General features: G+C 33.7%; 3 protein-coding genes across 4 annotated transcripts; 2 read left to right on the top strand and 1 right to left on the bottom strand.

Annotated features, from left to right (window-relative positions):
• Positions 1–6651: 6651 nt before the first annotated feature.
• Positions 6652–13774, bottom strand: LOC100242076 (mediator of RNA polymerase II transcription subunit 15a). Of its 2 annotated transcripts, none has more exons than XM_002275123.5 (5): positions 13598–13774; positions 12608–12711; positions 10727–10838; positions 10375–10541; positions 6652–6903 (listed from the first exon to the last, which is right to left on the bottom strand). In XM_002275123.5, exons 1-5 carry the CDS (start codon positions 13667–13669, stop codon positions 6897–6899), a joined length of 462 nt encoding a protein of 153 aa, XP_002275159.1. In that variant the 5' UTR covers positions 13670–13774; the 3' UTR covers positions 6652–6896. The 2 variants fall into 2 exon arrangements, with proteins under 2 accessions (XP_002275159.1, XP_010645551.1); XM_010647249.3 differs by having other exon boundaries at positions 12608–12684.
• Positions 13775–16229: 2455 nt separating this feature from the next.
• LOC104877892 (uncharacterized) lies at positions 16230–17740 on the top strand. The gene is made up of 2 exons (XM_010647279.1): positions 16230–16456; positions 16552–17740. The coding sequence occupies exons 1-2, from the start codon at positions 16230–16232 to the stop codon at positions 17738–17740; spliced, it is 1416 nt and encodes a 471-aa protein (XP_010645581.1).
• A 272-nt stretch (positions 17741–18012) lies between these two features.
• LOC104877893 (uncharacterized) lies at positions 18013–18363 on the top strand. The gene has a single exon (XM_010647280.1). The coding sequence runs from the start codon at positions 18013–18015 to the stop codon at positions 18361–18363; it is 351 nt and encodes a 116-aa protein (XP_010645582.1).
• Positions 18364–23456: the final 5093 nt, after the last annotated feature.

Genomic DNA, 23456 nt, shown 5'->3' with positions numbered 1-23456 from the left:
CTACTTCAAGCATTTACAATATGTTTTAAAAGAAATGGTTATTTCTACAAAAATAATAATAATAATAATAATAATAAAGCCATTTTTTTTCAAAATTGATGAAGGCTAAGATTTTCAAAATTGGTTTTCAATGACTCTTTTAATCAAATAACTTATTATTTTATTTTCTAACAAATGATTATTTCTTATCCGTTAACATATGCACTAATTAAACACATTAAAATCCGACCTTAACCCCACCTTAATTGATTATTTTATCTTTATATTATTACACTAACAACTTAGTAATAAAATTTATACTAACAAAACAAAATTAATAGAAGAAATTATTTATTTTCATTTATGTTATTTGATTTTTAAATCATTAATTGGTTACAACTATACATCTAATCAAACTAAATCAATTAGACAAAGAGAACTAAACCATGGTATAAATGGGGTTGGTTAATCGGTTGGTTTTAAGCCCAATGTTTTTTTTTTAAATTTTGTTTTAATCTATTTATTATGGTGTTTGGGATATAGAAAAAAGAACTTTAAGAAAAAAAATGGTCAAACATAGAAATTCCAAACCATTGACTTAAATGACAAATGTGAAGTAAAATATTATACCATGGGACCCACTATACTAGAGCTGGTCCCACTAGGAGAAAAAAAAAACATTTTAAAATTTATTTTTTAAATTGTTTAGTTTATGAAAAGGAATTAAAAGAAAAAAAAAATTGTAATATATCGAATTTCAAAGGCATGGGTCAACATGAGAAATAGTAGTGATGACTATATTATAATTCTTTCCTTAGACATTTTTTCTATGAGTTTTGGAACTTTGGGGTGGAATCACTTTGTAGACCTATTGACCTAGAATTTTAGTTGAGTTAGTGGCCCTTGTTTTAGAGAGTGACTCAAATTTGAAAACAATTAATTGGATTTTGGTGATTTAGTGTTGGTTTTTTTTTTTCATAAATATATATATATTATGGAGAAAAAAAATAATATGAAATTGTCATTTGAAAGCTCATTTTCATGATTTTCTTTTCTTTTTTTTTAATCAAAAATTGTCTTTATAACTAAAATTAAAATTAAAAAAAATGTTATAAAATAATAACATAATGTTATATAATAATAATGTGAAAGAAGAAGAAAACGAAATAAAGAAAATAGAATGAAGAAAGAAAACTGAATGAATTTTCATTAGAGGGCTTATTTTTATAAGGAGTTACAAAGAGATATACATTATTACAAATTATCATTTACAAGTTCCCACAATATTACAAATTCTCACATCTTATAACACTTCCCCTTATACAATCATAAGAATATGTCTCATTAAAATCTTACTAAGAAAAACCCTATTTGGTTGATTAGATATAACGTAGGATAGGATAAGAGAGGGGATAACATGTTATATTCCATTTTTGGTTGGTAATGGCATAGGATAAATTATCCTATTACTTATTCTATCTCATGTTCAACCATCAGATAGGATAAGTGGTGGGATATATAATCCACTCTCTTATTTATACCCCTTATACATAGGATATGTTAAGCTTAAACTAAGATTTGGAATATGCATATCTCATGTATCATAAGTTCATTTATTTTATTTTAGATTAAGTGACCCAAGTCCAAGATAGCTTAAGTCACTTAAGCCCATGGGTTAGGGTTTCACTCTATCATTCTCCCTTTTCACATTCCAGAGAGAGCCCTAGAACCTTTAAAGATTTCCAGCAATTATCTGCCAAAGCTCCAAGACAAGTCATCGAGTGGAAGATCTCTAGATCTTTGAGGTCGTCTTCAACACTTTGAATTTAAGGTTTAAAAACATCCAAATCTTATGGATAGTATTTTAAACCCTAAAGATCAAAATTTTCGAGAATTGGTATTTCTTCCATTGCATAGATCTAAGATGTCAACAATTGATATTAGAGTTTTATGTTATAAGCATGTGTAAATCTTTGTTTAAGATGTGCTAACCTCTTTTTTGGAGTCTTAGTATTATCCCATGGTTAAAGGACTCATGCATGTTATATATATATTTTTTATTATATGTGATAATTGAATGAGATAAGTAGGGCATATTTGGTTAGGGTTTTTAAAAATTGTTCTTTGTGCTTGAGAACAAAAAACATAAACAAAACATGTTTGGGAAGTGGGTGTACTATTGTTCCCACCATTCTTCATGTTTTCAAAGTTTCTATTTTCAGAGAACAAAAAACATTGTTTCCTTATTTTATATTATTCAAAGAACACAAAAAAAAAAAAAAAAATGGTCTTTGTGTTTTTAATCCAATGTTCTTCGTGTTCTCACATATGATTTCTCCACAAGCACGTCTATAATTGAGAGTATATACTAGCACAAGACGAAGGTCAACTCTATCTCCACCAACATATTTCCTATTTCCATTATTTCCAAATATTTTTAAGTTGTTTTTTTCTAACTTTGATAAATTAGTTGGGAAAAAAGTTAGATCTAGGCAAAGAAAAAATATGATAAGAGGTTTTTTTGACTAATTTTATGTATCTTGTTTTGTTGCACTTTTTAAAACACAATCTGATTGTTTCTTTGGATTTTCTAACTGTTTTTGGATTTTCTATATACTTGTGATCTTTATGAATTTGAATCATGTTTTTATTTTAAAATTTAAGAACAAATTAGCTTCACCTTCATCTCAAGTCCCCTTTTAATGGAAATATCTATATCTATATCTATATCTATGATTTTTATATTCCCTAAGCTTAGGGTTTAATGGAGATAATGGTCTTGTGCTTTCAATCAGATATTGAGTTGGTGTTTTGGAAATCTACTGCAACAAGGCATTGTTTATGGTAGGAATTGTTAGCATAGGTATAAAAGTATAATAGGGAATGGTGGACCTGGAAAATTAAGGAGATTATTGAGTGAGATTTTCATAGGCAATAACTATGAAAATTCCTTTTAATCTCCACTCATAATACCTTTTGTGCCTTAATTCTCTAAATCAAACACATCAAACTTACCTAATTTGAATATCACGTAGGATCATGTAGTTGACTGCTTCATAAGAAAACACAAGTTTCTTGTGGGATCGACCCTAGTATCCACTAGGCTATAATTGAAATCCTTATATTTGGGGCTTTGACACACTTTTGGTGTATAACCAAGTTTTATGGCATTGTTGTTGAGGAAATTTTAATTGTCTTTGGCATCGATGACACCTGTAGATATTCTTTCTCGCTATTTATACCAGTTTTATTTTAATGTTTTAGTGCATTTTTGTATAAAGTTCTTATTTTGTCTCTAGCTTATATATGATAAGATGGATCAAGACTTCTAAAGAAAGGCTAATAGATGTCCTTAATCCCTTTATTACAACACAAACAACACAAAAAAATAAAGGGGGCACAAGACAATGAACCTTATTTTTCAAGCCAAGACCAAGTGTCAAGCCATGGAAGTGTTGTGCCTGACATTTTTACACAAGAGATGCTACCTATGAGGACTTTAAGAGGTTATTTTCAACCACCAAGGGATAGTCCTTTTGTGTTATTTTTCCACATGATGCAATTGGTGTGCTAGTTGGGCCTCAAATGGTTCAGTTATTGCCCTAGTACTGTGGTATGGAAGAAGGAATCCTAATGACCACCTAACATAATTTAAGGAAGTATGCTCAACTTTCAGAGAGCCTAATTGCAACCCTGACCATCTGAAGCTTAAATTATTTTCTTTCTCTTTAAAAGAGAAAGCCAAAAAGTAGCTACATAGTCTGAGGCCTAGGAATATTGAAACCTGACAAGAGTTACAAGCTATATTTTTTGATAGATTTTTTTCTACCTCAAAACACTATTGTTTTAAAACTAAAAATCTTGAATTTCTATCATAAAGAAAAAGAAACTTTGTAGTCATGACTTCACCAAGTTGTTATGTTGTATTGTCTTTAAACCTTAAAAGAATACTAAACTTGTGCTAAAATTAGCAATGGCATTGACCTATGAGTAAAATCCTTAAGTGATCATATATTCCCTATGATTGAATCACTATTAATGGAACCAGTAGTAATAAATATTCTCGATGCACTATGATAACTCTTGGGATTAAGGTAGTATGTTCCCTTAGGTGATCCTAAGGATATGCATTCAGGTAAAATGCGATCATAGTAGTTCTTTAAGTGGAACTTGACATTAGCTCTAGTGAGCTATGTTAATTAATCACACTATAGGAGGATTTGGAACTAAAGGATGGTAGAGGTAATCTTGAGAAGCTGATAACTTTCACCTTGTTAGAATACAAATATTAGCCCATTAAGAGATTATATACAATGGATAACATGTCATAGGCCCAAGCATTTAATGTCTCATTGTAATATATATAGGGTACTAAAAAACAGTTGGTTTTCTATAGTAAAATGTTGAGCCAACTTCATAATTAGATTATGAGAGAGCCAGCACTACCATATGGATCCTAATGGTCTCCATTGAGCTCATAAACCCTATTAGCATATGAGGGTTGGATTGGCTCTAGGTTTACTTATGTGCATAAATATATTTTGGTAATTACTCAATGTTGCATATGAATTAGTGGACGACATCTTTGGATTGGGTTAATTGATTAATAGGAGCCCCATTAGGTTAATTAATCAATTAGGACTTTTTTGTGGTAGATTAAGTGACCCAAACCCAAAATGAGCTCAAGTCACTTAAGCCCACAAGGAACTCTATAAATACCCCTTATGGGGTTAAGGTTTCATTCTTCTATTCTCCCCCTCACATTCAAGAGAGTCTTAGCCTCCACCTTCAAAGAGTTCCACTAACCAAAGCTCAAGGATGAGTCATTAAATGGAAGATCTTTAGGTCTTCGAGGTCGTCTTCAACACTTGGTATTTAAGGTTTAGGAACATCCAAATCTAAAGGTTAGATTTTTAATCTTAAAGATTAATTTTTACCAAAATTAGTATTACTTTTGTTGCATAGATCTAAGATGCCAACAAGGAAGGTAGGGGAAGTATTGAAAAATGTCTTAAACCTAAAAAATCTCATTAAATGCATCAAAAGAATTATGCACTAGCATCAACATGAAGAAATTGGGTTATCGTGAGTGCCCCAAAAACTTTAAAACACACTCCTTAGAGCCATTAAGTGTTGAGTTTGAGTTCTCATTAGCGACTCCTTCAACTTTGAGCCATAATTAAAATGGCTTTGATGATACTTCAAAGTGGACATCGATGAGAGTCTGACGATTATAGTTTAATGAGAAATATTGAAGTATGTGATTAGTGCATAGTTTTAAAAAGCTCAAGGCGTACCAAGACGCAAAATACTCTTGGAGCCTGAGGCGTAAGGGGCACCTAAGGCGTGGGCTTTAGTGAAGTGAGGCACACCTTAATTTACATATATATTTTTATATAATATAATCAAATTTAACAATCATTTATTTGTCCTAAACACATAAATCATCAAAACAGGAGCTATGGCAAAATTTGGGAGGGTTATGGTATATAAATCATCAAAACGTACATAAATCAATTATGGTACATCTATTTTTCCTCTATTTTTCTCCTATTTTTCCTCCTCTTCTTTATCTTCTTCGCTTCTCCACTGCACGTTTAAGGCAAGAGCAAAATTTGGGAGGGTTATCAAGTTGAAAACAACAAGAAAAGGGAGCTGGAATGGAAAATATGGCCAAAACGACGTAGTTTTGGTATGTTTTTTATTTTAAAAGAACATGCTCCAAAACGACATCGTTTTGGCATGTTCTTTTTTAAATAAAAATGGTCAAAACAACATTGTTTTGACCCTTTTTAAAAAGGTCCAAAATAATGTTGTTTTGGTCCTTGTTCTTTTAAAAGAATAAGGACTAAACGACGTCATTATGGTCTAAAAATAAAATAAAATAAAATAAGGCTTCTCTCTGCCTTCTACAACCTATCACCGGAGAAGAAGAGAAAAAGAAGAAGAAGAAGAAGAAGATAAGGAATCAAGGCGCACCTGTGGACCATGTCTCCCTTGTTGGAGGCAAGCGCCTTGTGCGCCTAAGCAGTGCCTTCGTGAAGGGGCATCACTTACCTTCAAAGAAGGTGTCAGAGGGTCGCATCGCGTCACTTGGAGCCTAAGCGCGTCTTTCACAACTATGGATTAGTGAGACACTAATTATCTAGGAATTTTAAGGGTTATAATTGAATTATACAACAAAAGGAAAAAAAAATTGATCACAAGTCTAGGTTTTGATCATAGTGGGTTTATTGATGGAGATGGTTGATCATGGTTTTCAACCTCTTAGAAGTTTTCCATGTAAATCCATAACATACTTGTGTATTTGTTAGTTGAAATTTTTTCATGAGACACTTTTGTGTTCTTGCATTATCTATACATTGAAAATACAAACACTTCATACCTTGTAGTATTCTCTACATCATGTAGTTTATAGAACCTCAAACATTGTAACATTAAGTAGTAGGTGAACAATAAATAAAAAGTGACTATTCACTTTATTTTATTGTATATTATAACAAAAAAATGTCAAGGAAGACATTATAGTCTTATACTTGAAATAAACTTCAATAAAAATATCCATTCTTATTTAATACTTGTTAAAAATAGGATTTTGATTTTCAACGCTATCCATTTCATTTTCTAGTGTTCTTTGGTATTGTTGAAGAAAATTATTCAAGATTTAAAATATATTCTAACCAAGTTCTAGATTGAATGGTATACACTACAACATTTGAAAGCTTCCAAGCGCAAATCTAACATGTCAATACAAAAAGGAGTCAACATTCAAACATCATAGAACATTCTATCTAGAAATTATGGCAAGCGTAAATCAAATTGTTACTTAGATTCTACATTTCCGAATTTCCAAACCATAATATAAATGTGAAATAATGGCGATATCAATAGCTTCCAACCAACTTTGTTTTCCAGTCTCAGAATCTACAAAACAAAATGGTTAAGCAAACCATAAGAGATGACATTTTTCCATAATAAACACCTTTTACACCTATTTCATACATAAATGATTACATTACAACCAAAATTTCAACTTTCCTCCACCAATCAATCATAATAAAATTCCAAAATTAAACTAGTGCTATTTAAGATAAGAATGAAATTACAACATCATTTCAACTTAATTTGAAATTCAACTAAGAAGTTTGGATTGTTGAGCTTAAGTGTAGTTTTTACCTGTTGAAAGGGGTCAAGATTAGGTTCATTCTTAGATCCCAACCTCCAAAATTACAACATCATTTCAACTTAATTTGAAATTCAACTAAGAAGTTTGGATTGTTGAGCTTAAGTGTAGTTTTGATAAAATGAGTGAGATTTACCAGTTGAATGGGGTTAAGATTAGGTTGATTCTTAGATCTCGACCTCCATTCTAATATATGGAATGATTTGTTCTAAAACATTGGAAGGGGCATTTCAATGTCATTCTTCGGGTTTCATGGTGTTTTTGTTTGATTTTCATTCAATCTATTGTAGGTGTTAGAAGGAGTTGGATCAAAGGCCATGAATATTTAACAATGAACTTTGATGATTAAGTAATAGCTCTATACTTATCTTTGTAGGAGAATGAAATCAGTATGTTTCAATTTGATAGCTTAAAGCTCCATTGGTATTCTAGGGCACATGCCAGCACTTAAGGTGAACCTTTAATCACTAATAGGCTTCTACCTAAAAGATTTACACTAGCCTTTGCAAGGATTTGACAAGAAGCTTAAGCCAACCAAAGAGAAATTATCTTACTCTAAATCAAGCTCTAGATCGGTTAATAATGGAAAAAATATGGAGTATGATTAGAAATCATTGGAATTTAAAATATCAGTCTTTTGTGCATAAGATACAAATCCTACTAAATTTAAGCAAGTATGGGTAGAAGAGCCTTGGAATAATTCAATTTCTATTTTGGTAAATTCTAATTAATCAAAATATTGGGAGATTGGATTTGAGAGTGCACATGGTGGGAAGTTCCAAAAGAAAATGTTGGTAGAGAGTTAGTTGAGGATGAAGATAGTCTTTTCATCATTCAAAAATTTTCATCTTGTATTTTGCAAACTTCTCTTCCCCTTATGTAACATTTAGTAACAATTTTTGTTTGTTTCTTCAAGGCCATGTACAAAGGCTTTGTTTTCTCTATCACAATTGAAGGTTCTCTTTTTTTCTTCTATTTCTTTAAATAGATGTTTGATGTTGACTTACCATGATAGTTTTAAAAGGCACAAGGTGTGCTTAAAGCTCACAATCCCAAGGTCTGCTTAAGGCTCACAATCCCAAGGTGCAGGCTTTAGTGAAATAATAACGGTTATAATTTTATATGATATAGGAGATTTTAACATGCAAGGATTTTTCCTATACATATAATATCAAATTTTAGCCAAAGAATTAACATTTAACAAAAAAAAAATTGAAAAATAAAGAGCAAGTATATGCATATATACTCAACAAACAAATAAATAAATAATTCAGTAACTTTAGTTATGATTTTAAATAGGTAGATTTCTCAGTAAATAAATAAGCAAATGATTAGTGCCCAATAAATAAAGTAAAATAAAATATTGCATAACATAAAAATATTACCTTAGTTAAAAATTAAAAAAAATGAAAAAAAAAATTCATATAAACCAATACTTTCATAATTTAGAACTTCCTTTATCATTACCATTATAAATAGTTAATAAATAAATAAAAATAATTTGTAGTACATTCAATTTTAAAAAAAATTAAAAAATAGATAAATATGTAGTTTCAACTTTTAAAGTGTAGTTACCTAATTATCCATTAATAATAAAATTATTAAAATAAATAAAATATAAAAACATGAGTATAAATATCATAATATTAGGGTGGGTTATGAGTACACTGTGAATAAGGAATCCAATAACTATAATAACCACCAAATATGTCATATGTCACTCATCCTTCTGCATCTCTTTTTCACTCTTTCCATTTTTTTTCTCATCTTCCATCTCCTCTTTTCTCCATCATCGAGCTTTAATTTGGCTATGTTTCTTCACTTTTAACTAAAATGATGAGTTTTGATGTTGGTTTTAAAAAAGTAAAAAAAAAAAAAAAAGGGTTCCCCACATGATCATTTTACAAATTTTTAGAAAAACAAAAACTAATACAAAATGATGTTATTTTGGTTAAGAGAAGAAAAAAATTAAAAAAATAAAGGTTGGCCTTTAAAGGGCCTTGCACCTAGCTCAAGGCACAACCTTTTTACACCTTAGCAGGCCTCTTCAAAAGGGTTGTGCATGACATGGTTTCACAACCATACTCATCTATGTTTCACAACTGCACCCTATGTCATTATGCCCACAAGTTGTACCACACCCCATGGTATTGTGTCCATGTGTATGTTCTTAGCAATGGTCACCATCACCTCTTACTCATGTTTGAAGCCCCTATGTCATGCTTTTCACATCACATAGCTCAAGCAATCCTCACCACCTTTGAGTTAACTACCTTCTCCATAAAGAACATTCTAACCATTTCCAAAATACTAGGACACATTATAGGTGCTTGAGTACGTATAATGAATTTTTAAAAAATAAAAAAATAAAAACTCTAAAAAAATTATAATTCCTCATGGAAACCATTCTCAAGACCTCTTTGAAGGGAAATATTGACCACCTAAAATCCAACACTTGAATTTTGGCTAAGTTGAGGTGCCCTACATGCTAGCCCCACATGTTATCTACTGCCTGCTTGAGCAGCCACCAAGCCTTGACATGATCTCTTATCAAACCTCAGTCCATTAACTTGCCTTGCTGAATTGACACTCATGAGTGCAAAGCGTCATTAAATGTGGCCTTGGTACTGCATCATTCAAGTCAATATGTTGACACACAACACGATCCCTACCCCATCCCCCCAACCCAATCCAAATGAAAGGGGAAAACAAAGAAGCGGCAAGCTATTCCCATACCCACTCATCCTTTGTGCTTCTAGGAGCTCAGATCATAGACGATTGCAACAATCAATTCCATACTCCTTTCCATAACCCTACCCCTCCAACACAATGGAAGGGGGAAAAAGAAGCAGCAACCAGCTTCTTCCATACCCAATTCGACACAAATTGTCCTGCATAAATTAAGCTTAGCCACAAATTTTTTATTGCTTAACAAGAGGAACGTGTAACCATGGCAATAGAAAGAAATATACACGTGTGTACACATAAAAGACATGCGTGCCCACAATAAATGTAATGCATGTCAAATGTAATTACAAAAATGGAAGAAGATTATATTGATGTGTTAGCAAAACTTCATTTGTGGCATTTCATTAAAGCAAAATTTCCATCGTTGCATTTCATAAAAGCAAAATTTTCGCTACTGCATTTCATAAAAGCAAAATTTCAATTGTAGCATTTCATAAAAACACATTGATCCTTCATGTTGTTACCTGGATCTGTGGGATTTTTTGCCAGCAGCGGATTTCTTGCCAGCAGTGGATTTCTTGCCATTAGAGGATTTTTTGTTGGGACCAGTAGAGTTGGATGGCATTGCAGCATTACAAAATTTTGTTTCCATTGTCAGCATCTTCAGAGATAATTTCCGAAGGTAATCAGACTGAATTAGAAAAAAAAATATATATATCATTTCATCAAACAATTAATGACAAACTGTGATAAGATAATATCAAGTTTGCACTTTGATGTTTTATACTAAGGATATATAAAAATAAATAAAATATATATATATGCTCATAGGCCTTGAGGAACAATTGAGTAACTACTATAGCATGCTGGATATACCTGGCTTGTGGCAGTAGAATAAATCTTTTCCTCAAACCTTTCAGCAATTTTCCTTAGCTCATGCAGTCCCTCTGGTCCAGAAGCAGGAAGATGTCTCTTCAACTTGTCCATGCTAGACATAAAAAACATTAAATTGTGATAAATTGTTGTCATGTAATCATTGAAAAGTTTTAAAAACAAAAAAATAAAACTTTCAATAGGAAATCATGCTAGTTGTGCACTGACCATGTCACATAAATTTCCAACCAGAAAACAATATTGCATGAAACAAGGAATTTATAGTAAATATAATATTTTTATTAAGGAATGAAAGGGACTATCATCCCATAATAAGAGAGGGTCTGAGAGTAAGACAACCAGAAAGCTGGTTAATTTATAGGATTCCATGCTTGCATCCCTTCCTTTGAACAAGTCAAACACAAAATATTGTCTCTTAAAATTTACAACACATTCTTTTTTTCTTTTTCTTGATAAGTAAAGAGAAGTATATTAAAATGAAAGAGGAGACACCAAGCTAGGGCCCTCTAGGTATACAGGGAGTATACAAAAGTAGCCCATCGACTCTAAAACAAGGTAGCGGGACGAAACCCCTACCTATAACTAAAGCCTAGCCACTCAAAAAAGCTAACAAGAGACTGAGGGCTCAAAACTATAAACACCCTAACTCATGACCACAGATTACATACAAAAGAATGTTTCAACCTTTGGATTGACAACACCTCATTCCCAAAAACCAACAAATTTTTTTCCTTCCAAACTGACCAAAATATACAAAAGGGGGTCATTCTAATACCCTTTTTCTCCTTCTTGTTTTTTAATGACCGTATTTGAACTCTCTTATGTATTGATTTTTAATGTGCCTAACATGCTCACAATATCTTATTGTGTCTAGCCTGGCTTAAACACTCAAACACAAGAATCGATGTTTTTTTCTTTATCAGAAACAATAGATGTATTAATTGATTATAAGAAAGCATAAAAGGATGAGAAATCCTCCCCATGAAATACAAGAATCAATGTTGAATCAATGAAATTCAATTGTATTCCCTGAACCAACCCAAGGAGTTCCAGCTTAAATTCCAATTAAAGCAAGGATTACAACAAGTTCTTTGCTCACCATGCTTATTTCTTACCAATAGGAGAAACCGGTTTGGAGATTAGAGGCCAAGAATATTTTTAAGCCACCTATGCAAACTAGCCCAACCTAGACTAATATTGCTTATGTTAGAATATGATATACAATATGGGTGGGTCCAATTCTTGATAACTTAAACTTTTAGGAAAATTGATGACTTAACACAATATCAGATTTTAGGTTAATTAGAGGTCTCGGGTTTAAATCATTCCCCCATTTATTTATTTGTCTAATTATGTGTGATCATAGATGTATGATTTATTAACCACTACTACGATTTGGGAGTAGTGTGATCATAGATGGGAATATGATATACCATTTAAGGGAATTTATAGCATGATATATATTATGGATGCAAATACTAACAGCTTAAACTTAACGACCAGGCTATGAATAGCCATATCATACAGCTAGGCTACTCATGATCATTTGTACATTTGTTCTAGATCACTTTCAAAGCTTAATATAGCATTTTATAAAAATGAGGACTGTTCTACAAGCACCAGAATGGTCTCATTAAGGCCCAAGTACAGAGGATAAATGCATATCAATGACATGTTCAAAATCAAATGCATACATAAATATAGATATGGTTGCATAATCAACTCCTATGAGTCAAAGTTTCTATAAAAAATTAAAATGGGTAAGTTGTTTCATTTCTTTCTAAATTTTTCTCCCTATCACTCTTTCTTCTGTCAAAAATCATTCAAATGATCTAAAACCAAGCAAAATGAAATTGTACTCACATTTTGTTAGCAATCCTCTGGCGGGCAGAAGGAGGAAGTTGAGTCCTCCAATCGCCTCCACCCATGACAGGTTCAGCCTGAGCAGGTCTCTGATTATTGGTGTCCTTTAATTCCCAATTCCAAAGTAAAGAAAATAAAATAAGGAAAAAAAAGGAAAGAAGAAAAACTTATCAGCTTCCTGTACTCAATCAAAAAAGAACCTGAGAAAGAAAATCATGCTATGACATTAAAAACTGAAAATGAAATCCAGAAAGAAAACCACTTGATGATATTGAAATAAAGTGGATTATTAGTTTTCTCTTCTTTGTCAAAAATGGAAAATGAAACCCTAGAAAGAATGCTATGCTCTGATTAAAATGAAGAGAAATAGTCAGTTTTCCCCAGCGAATCAAAACTGGAAAATGAAATCCAAAAAAGAAAATCACACCCTGAATCGAAATGAATAAAAAATTGGAATGAGTTAAGTCATCAATTTCACTACTGAATCAAAAGTACCAAAAATAAAAGAAAGAAAAACATAAACAAATGGAATAATCAGCTTTCTCCAGTGAATCAACATAGGGAGAGAAATTAATAGAATAATGATCAAAAATTGAAAATGAAACCCAAGGAACGAAGAATGAATTTAATAATCATTAGTTTTCTCTATTGAATCATAAATTGAAAAAGAAACCAGGAAAGAAAATCAGAAATTGGACAATCTGTTTTCTCTAATATGTCAAAAAATGAAAATGAAAGCCAAGAAAGAAAACCACGCTTTGGTATTGAAATCAAGTCGAATTATTATTTTTCTTTTCTGTATAAAAATTGGGAAATGAAACCCTAGAAAGAATGCTACGTTCTGACATGAAAATGAATAGAAAGTGTCAGTTTTTTTCCAAATCCGAAAAAGAAAAACACGCCCTGGATCGAAATGAATTGAGCTATCGGCCTTCTCTATTGAATCAAAAATTGAAAATGAAAACCAAAAAGGAGAAAGTAAGAAGGAACCCGGGGCCACGAGAGAGTGGGATGAGAGAATGTTTTCACTGAAACCCCTGCATTTCTGGTTGGGAGTGTCATGGCGTCGACCGCCTGGGCTAAATTTTTTTGCTTCTGTTGATGTATCCACAGCCTTGATGCTCTGAGCTTATAAAATTTTGGGGAATTTATGTAACCATACACCAAGGGGCAAAATTTTGTATTTTGGAAACTTTACTTTTACTTTTCAAATTCAGTGGATTTTGTGGAAAATAAACAACCTTTCATACACTGTAATAGTGATGTTGAGACCTTTCCAAAAATACCGTCCTATAGTTTGACATCTCTCCTAGTTGGATAAGTTGCATGTTGTCCACTTAAGCTAAAGACATGACTCAGTTACATATCATCGGCCAGCTAGACATTCCACATGGATTGATGTTTTAAAAAATATTTACCCCCAAATATCTTCTTCTTTCTTCAACCAAACCCTAACACCAAAAACCAATGTTCTTTCTTATTCGTTCACAGGCACAACCCATCACAAGGCGAAAGGATCCATAAAAAATCTGGTAGGTTCTCAAATCGCGATAACCCATCAACCCCAAATGAACCTCCAAACTTGATCTCTTATTTTGTTTCTCATCCATCACCATAAGGAAGACGACATCTTCATTTTCCCACACAACATCAATCTGAAAACAAAAGTCCAAGTGCAAACCCCTTAACAAAGGTCAGGTAGACAAAAAAACTCATTTCCTTCTTATTTCAGGAGTGACAGTCATTTTTCTCCTGGTTGTACTTCCTATTTTGCTTTTACATCGAAAAAGGAGAAAGAAAGAAATTGAGAGAACGAGATAACGAAGAATAAAAATATTGCAGTTGCATTTAACTTTTAAAGCAAGGGTTTTTCTAGGTGATATATATATGTATATATATATATATGTTATTAAATTTTGTAATAACTTTATATTTTGATTTGTCATTTTGATTCTTTGAGATTTGAATAATGTCATAGTTATGTGATTTGTGCAATTTTGTGATTTAAACTTGATTACATTGCATATTTCTACATGTTCAATGTCCATTAATATTGTATCTAAATTTATATTTTAATTTATTTAGGGTTTATTTGAAATGAAATATGGCTTAAAATTTGATAAATTATGGGAAAATGAGATGGTGGTAAGCTATATTGATTTTGTTTTATTTTCTGAATTGTTGTGTTTGTGTTGTATGTGGTTGTTGGGAAGAATACGGAAAAGAGAAGAAAAATATGACTATTGCATGTGAAGGGAATACAATTTTTAGGAATGTTCAAAAAATTTGTTGTTTAATGTTGTTTATATGGGATTTGAGATGTTTTGTTGTTTAATGTTGTTTATCTGGGATTCCAAAATGAGTAATTTGAGTGATCTTTTATAGTTGTTAATTGGTGAATCTAATGCATGGGAAAAGAATTCATGTTTAGTCATGAGTAGATGAGTATAAATTTTAAAAATGATTGGGATTAAAGTTTGAATAAATTTTTTAATAAAAGTTTTGAATTTGTAATGAATAAGGGTTGAATTGAAGAAGAAAATAAAACAAATTTAGTAAAGTGAGCATGAATTTATGTGGGAATTAGGGAAAATAGTAGTGGAGCCTTAGGTTCAAAATTGATGGTCACAACGACAAATATGAAATTTGTTTTGTTTATGTGTGCAGTGGTCATAGTAAGGGTCTACCCTTGGATGAAGGGGTTGGCCGTAATTCAGTTAATGACATTTGGATGAAATTATTGTTTTTGTAAGAGGTTGCAGTAAGTGAATTAAAGGCTGACCCATTTGTTTGGAGGTAGGCCCTTAGTTGTAAATATTGTTGTGGTTTAATCTGGACAGTAGGCAAAATAAAGGCTGACCCATTTGTTTGGAGGCCGGCCCTTGGTTGTAAACATTGTTGTGGTTTAATCTGGGCAGTGGGCAAAATAAAGGTTGACCCATTTTTTTGGAGGTCGGCCCTTGGTTGTAAATATTATTGTGGTTTAAGTTGGGCAGTGGGCAAAATAAGGGCTGGCCCAATTGTTTGGAGGTCGGCCCTTGGTTGTAACATTGTTGTGGTTAAATTTGGGCAGTGGGCAAAATAAAGGTCGACCCATTGTTTGAGGGAGTGGCTCGAAGAGAGTGACATTAGCACAATTTGGCTTGAAGAGTTACCAAAACAATGGTTAGCCCATGAATTGAGAGGTTCACTCCCTAACTTATATAACATAGCAAATTACTACGAAGTAAAATAGAATAATTGCATTGCTTAATGTTAAGTATACACTATGCATGTCTATATTTACACCATTAATTGTAGACTATGAAATGTAAATGAAGCTCGTTTATAAAGTTTCAAAGATAAACGATGTATTAATATATGATGGTCATAGGCATGATAATCAGTTTTGTTATAAGTAAGTTGGTTTATGTAGTGTTATTAAGAAATTAGTTAATTGTTTCAGCTTGACTAAAGGTTCATGCTTCTAAACAGGGGCTGCACATGATCGAGTAACATTTAAATGGATCTAAGTAATACAATTTATTGTTATCTGCACATTGGAGGAGAGCTAGTAAGGGATGAACATGGCAATGTGGAATATATGGGTGGGAGACGAGAGGGTCTAAGTTTAGAACGATCAATGACATATAATGATTTTGTTTCAAGGATTTATGGGAAAATGAACATCAATATAGTGGGACTAACATTTTCATATACTCTCCCGTTTGATTTATATGCACTTCAACCATTGAAAAATGATGAAGACTTGACAAACATGTTTCAATTTAGTGACCGATGTGCACGTGTATATATATGCTTAGCATCAACAGTTGAAGACGATGAAACGATTGAGAATGGAGAACAAGGGTAAGTTATATCAAAAATATATATAATCTTAAATGATTCCATGTATTTATTTATTTTGTAATATTTATGTTTATTCATTTGATGTTATAATGCAGCTTGAACGAAACAATCGTAGGGTCTAACTCACTGGTCCCATATTCAACAAGAGATGTTGATATTAGAATGCAATCACGAGGATTTCATCAAAGATGTGCTGAATCACATGTTGGTCCACTAGAGTCAAGCCGTTTTGAGAGTGCAATATTGGGTAGTGGGCATACCTTCTCAACTGCAAATGAATTTTGGGATGCAATATATCTCATGTCAGTAGGAGGTCGTTTTAGATATAAGTTTAAGAGGAATTGTCTTAAGCATATGACTGTAATATGTGTTGTTGAAGGATGCCCTTGGAAAGTAATTGCTCGTGCTATTGGGAGAACAAAAATAGTTCAAGTGCATACATTTAGAAATGAACATAACCACTCTTTAGAAGATGTGTCAATTTCCAAACCAGTAGTTCGTTGTAATCGAGCCACAGCTATGATTGATGATGTTATTCGTTCAAATCCAGATTACTTACCCCGTCAAATATGTAAAGACTTTCGTCAACAATACGGAATGCAATTGAATTATTGTCAAGCATGGAACTTGAAAGAGAAGGCTAAAGAACGAATTCATGGTGTGCCGCAATGTTCATATAAGTTGTTACCTTGGTTATGTACAAGGCTTATTGAAATAAATCCAGGGACGATTGCTGAATATAGATGTTCGGATGATGGTCATTTTATGCAATTGTTCGTTGCCCTTTCAGTGTCAATACATGGGTTTCAAATGGGATGTCGGCCTATTATATCAATAGATTCATCCCACATGAGTGGGCCATACAAGGGTGCTTTATTTTCAGCTTCTTCCTATGATGCTGACAATGGCATGTTTCCACTTGCTTATGGCTTATTTAGCTCTGAGAATTACGAGGATTGGCTTTGGTTTTTAGAGAAATTGAAGATGGTCATAGGTGAAAGAGATGTTATAATAATATCTGATAGGCACCAAGGGATTATCCGTAGTGTTTCAAAGGTATTTGGTAGTGAAAACTATGCACATTGCTATCGTCACATTAAAGAAAACTTCAGTAGCTTTCTAACAAAGCTGAACACTAAAGGGAGGAAAGGAAAGGAAAATGCTTTGCAAATGCTTGATTCTATCGCCTATGCTAGGTTAGATTGTGATTATGAGATTGCAATGGATACTTTAAGGACATTTAATCATGATTTGGCGAAGTGGGTTGAAGAAAATAACCCTTAACATTGGGCAATCTCTAAATTTAAGAAGATGCGTTGGGATAAGATGACAAGTAATTTGGTTGAGTCTTTCAATTCTTGGTTAAGACATGAACGACACCATAACATTTGTGTTTCTTCATCAAGCATATGGATAAGTTATGATCTCTTTTTGTTGAGCATAAAAATGGACTTGTAAAATGGAATGGGTGTATTGGTCCTAAAACAGAAGAAAAGATTGCATTGAACATTGGAAAAGGTGAAAATTATATCACTTATTTACACTTGGGTAGTTCGATGAAAGTATCCAATGGAAAAGCATTCCTGGAAGTGGACTTAATGGAGCGAACTTGCACATGCAAAGCATGGCAAATGTCTGGAATCCCATGTGATCATGCTTTTGCAGCTATACGGCGAATGGGTTTTGATGTATCTGATTATGTTGATGACTGGTATAAGTACAATTTGCAAGAGAAGATATACTTTGGAAGCATGCGTACTTTGGTAACACATGACATGCCAATGATTGATGAAGATGGAACCGTTCGTGATGCCTTGGGTCATACTTATCCCTTTCTTAATCCTCCAACCACCAAGCGACCTCCTGGAAGACCTAGGAAACGTCGAATCGAGTCTCAATTCATGTAAAAAAAAACCGTTCATTGTTCTCGTTGTAATCAGCCTAGGCATAATCGTGCGACATGTAACAACCTATTGCTGTAAGTTTTTTTTTATTAAACTTCATAATGTAATATCGACTTTATATTAGTATGAAATAGTTTGGTAATCTTCGTTGTTATTTCCTTGATTATAAGCAATGAGTAATTTATTGGATTTGAAGTGTTTGGTGTACATATATTGTGATTGTATGTTGTTCTTCAATATTATGGGATATGTTACATGATAATGTAATTGTAATAGCAAAATATGTACCTTGGTCATTATTGTTCAAAGATGGCATTGAAGTGACATAGATTCATATGGCGTCCTTGGCAAAAAAACGAGATTGTTAACTAGTGGGCAGAATCGTGGCCAACCTTTACATGTAGGGGCTGCCGCTTTTTGGCTGATGACCCTTAAGCATATTATTTAATTTTGTGTGAAATGGGTAGTAGCCAAAATAAGGTTGTGTCTATTAGATCATAGGCAACCCTACCATTTCTCTTCTTTAAAATTGGTTTCGTGTTATGTGAGGTGTTTGCAAAAGGAAGGTTGAACCATTAACACCATGGGAAGGCATTCGAACATTAGTTTAGTATGTTATGTGCAGAAGGCAATCTAGGGGCGCACCTTCCATTTGAAAGGCATGCCTATGTGTTAATGATATTATATAACTATGCTACATGCAGAAGGCAAAGCAAGGGTGCACCGTTGGTTGCATAGGTATGCCCATGGGTATGATTACTTTATTGGGAAATTCTATATGCAGTATGCAAAGTAGGGGCACACCCTTGATTTTAGGGGCATGCCTATTGCTAAAACCATTATATTGGTAGGCTATGTGCAATAGTCAACCTAAGAGCAAAACCTTGATGGAAGACGCATAAATGTGGGTAAAAAACTTCTTTTTGTTAAGCTACTTGCAGTAGGAAAAAGAAAGACATGACTCTTTGTCAAAGGCATACCTTTAGGATGATTAGAGTTGAGGTGTGGGTTGGGCAGTAAGGCAAATGGAGGCATACTGATAGCTTGAAAGGTTGGCCCTTGATGTTCATATGAAATAAACGTTGGAAATGATTCCTTGTTGATTCAAAATCATAGATTTTTTCTAAATATTTATCATTTTTTAAAAAAATTAATTGTTCAATTTTTAATTTATTTTTTATTTCAAATTTATATTATCATTTTATTTTATATTATCTTAATTTTTTTAACTACTTTTTTTATTTAGCTCATTAATATTTTTTTTTATTTATCCGTTTACTTTTATTTAATTTCAAAATTTTGTATTTTTAAATATTACAAAAATAGTTGTACTCAGAATATGCTACAATATAACAAAAAAAAATGATGAAGTCGTAATATTTTATAACTTAAAATTAATTTGATTTGATAAATGATTAATAATTTTAACTATTTAAATAAATTAATGTTAATAGAAAAATTGCCACCACATATTTGTAATAAATTTTTAGAAATCATATCTCAAATCAAATATTTGATATAAATCAATTTAGTTTTTATTTAAAATGTAATAAAATATATTTTAATAAAAGTATTTTTTTAATTTTAAAATAAATAACTTAAATATATTAAATGAAATTATGACCCATCCATGCTCAGATGGGGGTCCCGGAATCACTAGACTCGGATGTACTAAATTTAATGAAGGATGTACCAAATTTTGTGAAGGATGTACCAAGGGTTCGAAAATGCGTTCCGAAGTGGGGATCGACCCCCAATCACTTTGTTATGGGTTTCTAAATGAAATTATGGTCCATCCATGGTCAGATGGGGGTCCCGAAATCATTAGGCTCTGATGTACCAAATTTAATAAAGGATATACCAAGGGTTCGAAAATGCGTCACGAAGTGGGGATCGACCCCCAATCACTTTGTTATGGGTTTCTAAAAGAAATTATGGACCATCCATGTTGAAATGGGGGTCTCGGAATCTATCGGATCCGATGTACCAAATTTAATTAAGGATGTATCAAATTTTGTTAAGGATGTACCAAGGGCTCCAAAGTGTGATCCGAAGTGGGGATCGGCCCCAAATCACTTTGTTATGGGTTTCTAAATGAAATAGTGGATCATCCATGGTCAGAAGGGGGTCCCAGAATCACTAGGCTCGGATGTACCAAATTTAATGAAGGATGTACCAAATTTTGTGAAGGATGTACCAAGGGTCCGAAAATGCATTCCAAAGTGGGGATAGACCCTCAATCACTTTCTTATGAGTTTCTAAATGAAATTATGGCCCATTCATGGTTAGATGGGGGTCCCGGAATCACTAGGCTCGGATGTACCAAATTTTGTGAAGGATGTACCAAGGGTCCGAAAATGCGTTCCGAAGTGTGGATCGACCCCCAATCACTTTGTTATGGGTTTCTAAAAGAAATTATGGACCATCCATGTTGAAATGGGGGTCTCGGAATCTGTCGGATCGGATGTACCAAATTTAATGAAGGATGTACCATATTTTGTGAAGGATGTACCAAATTTTGTGAATGATGTACCAAGGGTCCAAAAATGCGTTCCGAAGTGGGGATCGACACCAAATCACTTTGTTATGGGTTTTTAAATGAACTTATGGCCCATCCATGCTAAGATGGGGGTCCCAGAATCACTAGACTCGAATGTACCAAATTTAATGAAGGATGTACCAAGGGTCCTAAAATGCGTTCCGAAGTGGGGATCGACCCCCAATCACTTTGTTATGGGTTTCTAAATGAAATTGAAGACCATCCATGTTGAAATGGGGGTCTCGGAATCTGTCAGATCGGATGTACCAAATTTAATGAAGGATGTACCAAATTTTGTGAAGGATGTACCAAATTTTGTGAAGGATGTACCAAATTTTGTTAAGGATGTACTAAGGGTTCCAAAGTGCGATCCGAAGTGGGGATAGGCTGCAAATCACTTTGTTATGGGTTTCTAAATGAAATAGTGGCTCATCCATGGTCAGAAGAAGGTCCCGAAATCACTAAACTCGGATGTACCAAATTTAATGAAGGATGTACCAAGAGTCCGAAAATGAGTCACGAAGTGGGGATCGACCCCCAATCACTTTGTTATGGGTTTCTAAAAGCAATTATGGACCATCCATGTTGAAATGGGGCTCCCGGAATCTATCGGATCGGATGTACCAAATTTAATGAAGGATGTACCAAATTTAATGAAGGATGTACCAAATTTAATTAAGGATGTACCAAATTTTGTTAAGGATGTACCAAGGGCTCCAAAGTGTGATCCGAAGTGGAGATCGGCCCCAAATCACTTTGTTATGGGTTTCTAAATGAAATAGTGGCCCATCCATGGTCAGAAGAGTGTCCTGGAATCACTAGGCTCGGATGTACCAAATTTAATGAAGGATGTACCAAATTTTGTGAAGGATGTACCAAGGGTCCGAAAATGCGTTCCGAAGTAGGGATCTACCCTCAATCACTTTCTTATGGGTTTCTAAATGAAATTATGGCCCATTCATGGTTAGATGGGGGTCCCAGAATCACTAGGCTCGGATGTACCAAATTTAAAGAATGATGTACCAAGGGTCCGAAAAGGAGTCACGAAGTGGGGATCGACCCCCAATCACTTTGTTATGGGTTTCTAAAAGAAATTATGGACCATCTATGTTGAAATGGGGGTCTCGAAATCTGTCGGATTGGATGTACCAAATTTAATGAAGGATATACCAAATTTTGTGAAGAATGTACCAAATTTTGTGAATGATGTACCAAGGGTCCAAAAATGCGTTCCAAAGTGGGGATCGGCACCAAATCACTTTGTTATGGGTTTTTAAATGAACTTATGGCCCATCCATGCTCAGATGAGGGTCCCAGAATCACTAGACTCGGATGTACCAAATTTAATGAAGGATGTACCAAGGGTCCAAAAATGCGTTCCGAAGTGGGGATCGGCCCCAAATCACTTTGTTATGGGTTTTTAAATGAACTTATGGACCATCCATGCTCGGATGGGGGTCCCGGAATCACTAGGCTCGGATGTACCAAATTTAATGAAGGATGTACCAAATTTTGTGAAGGATGTACCAAGGATCCGAAAATACGTTCCGAAGTGGGGATCGACCCCCAATCACTTTCTTATGGGTTTATAAATGAAATTATGGCTCATTCATGGTTAGATGGGGGTCCCGAAATCACTAGGCTCGGATGTACCAAATTTAAAGAAGGATGTACCAAGGGTTCGAAAATGAGTCACGAAGTGGGGATCGACCCCCAATCACTTTGTTATGGGTTTCTAAAAGAAATTATGGACCATCCATGTTGAAATGGGGGTCTCGGAATCTGTCTGATCGGATGTACCAAATTTAATGAAGGATGTACCAAATTTTGTGAAGGATATACCAAATTTTGTTAAGGATGTACCAAGGGTTCTAAAGTGCGATCCGAAGTGGGGATCGGCCCCAAATCACTTTGTTATGGGTTTCTAAATGAAATAGTGGCTCATCCATGGTCAGAAGGGGGTCCCGGAATCACTAGGCTTGGATGTACCAAATTTAATGAAGGATGTACCAAATTTTGTGAAGGATGTACCAAGGGTTCCAAAGTGCGATCTGAAGTGGGGATCGGCCCCAAATCACTTTGTTATGGGTTTCTAAATGAAATAGTGGCTCATCCATTGTCAGATGGGGGTCTCGGAATCATTAGGCTTGGATGTACCAAATTTGGTACATCATATCCGACCGATTCCCGAACCCCCATTTCAATATGGATGGACCATAATATCTTATAGAAACCCATAAGAAAGTGATTGGGGGTCGATCCCCACTTCGGAACGCATTTTCGAACCCTTGGTACATTCTTCACAAAATTTGGTACATCCTATTTGGCACATCCTAGCCTAGTGATTACGGGACCCTCTTCTGACCATGGATGAGCCACTATTTCATTTAGAAACCCATAACAAAGTGATTTGGGGCCGAGCCCCACTTCGGAACGCATTTTTGGACCCTTGGTACATGATTCACAAATTTTGGTACATCTTTCACAAAATTTGGTACATCCTTCATTAAATTTGGTACATCCGATCCGACAGATTTCGAGACCCCCATTTCAACAT

The sequence above is a fragment of the Vitis vinifera genome, chromosome 13 (genome assembly GCF_030704535.1).
Source record: "Vitis vinifera cultivar Pinot Noir 40024 chromosome 13, ASM3070453v1".
NCBI lineage: Eukaryota > Viridiplantae > Streptophyta > Magnoliopsida > Vitales > Vitaceae > Vitis > Vitis vinifera.
The sequence above is the reverse complement of the archived record's forward strand: the minus strand, read 5'-3'. Positions and strand labels throughout refer to the sequence as shown.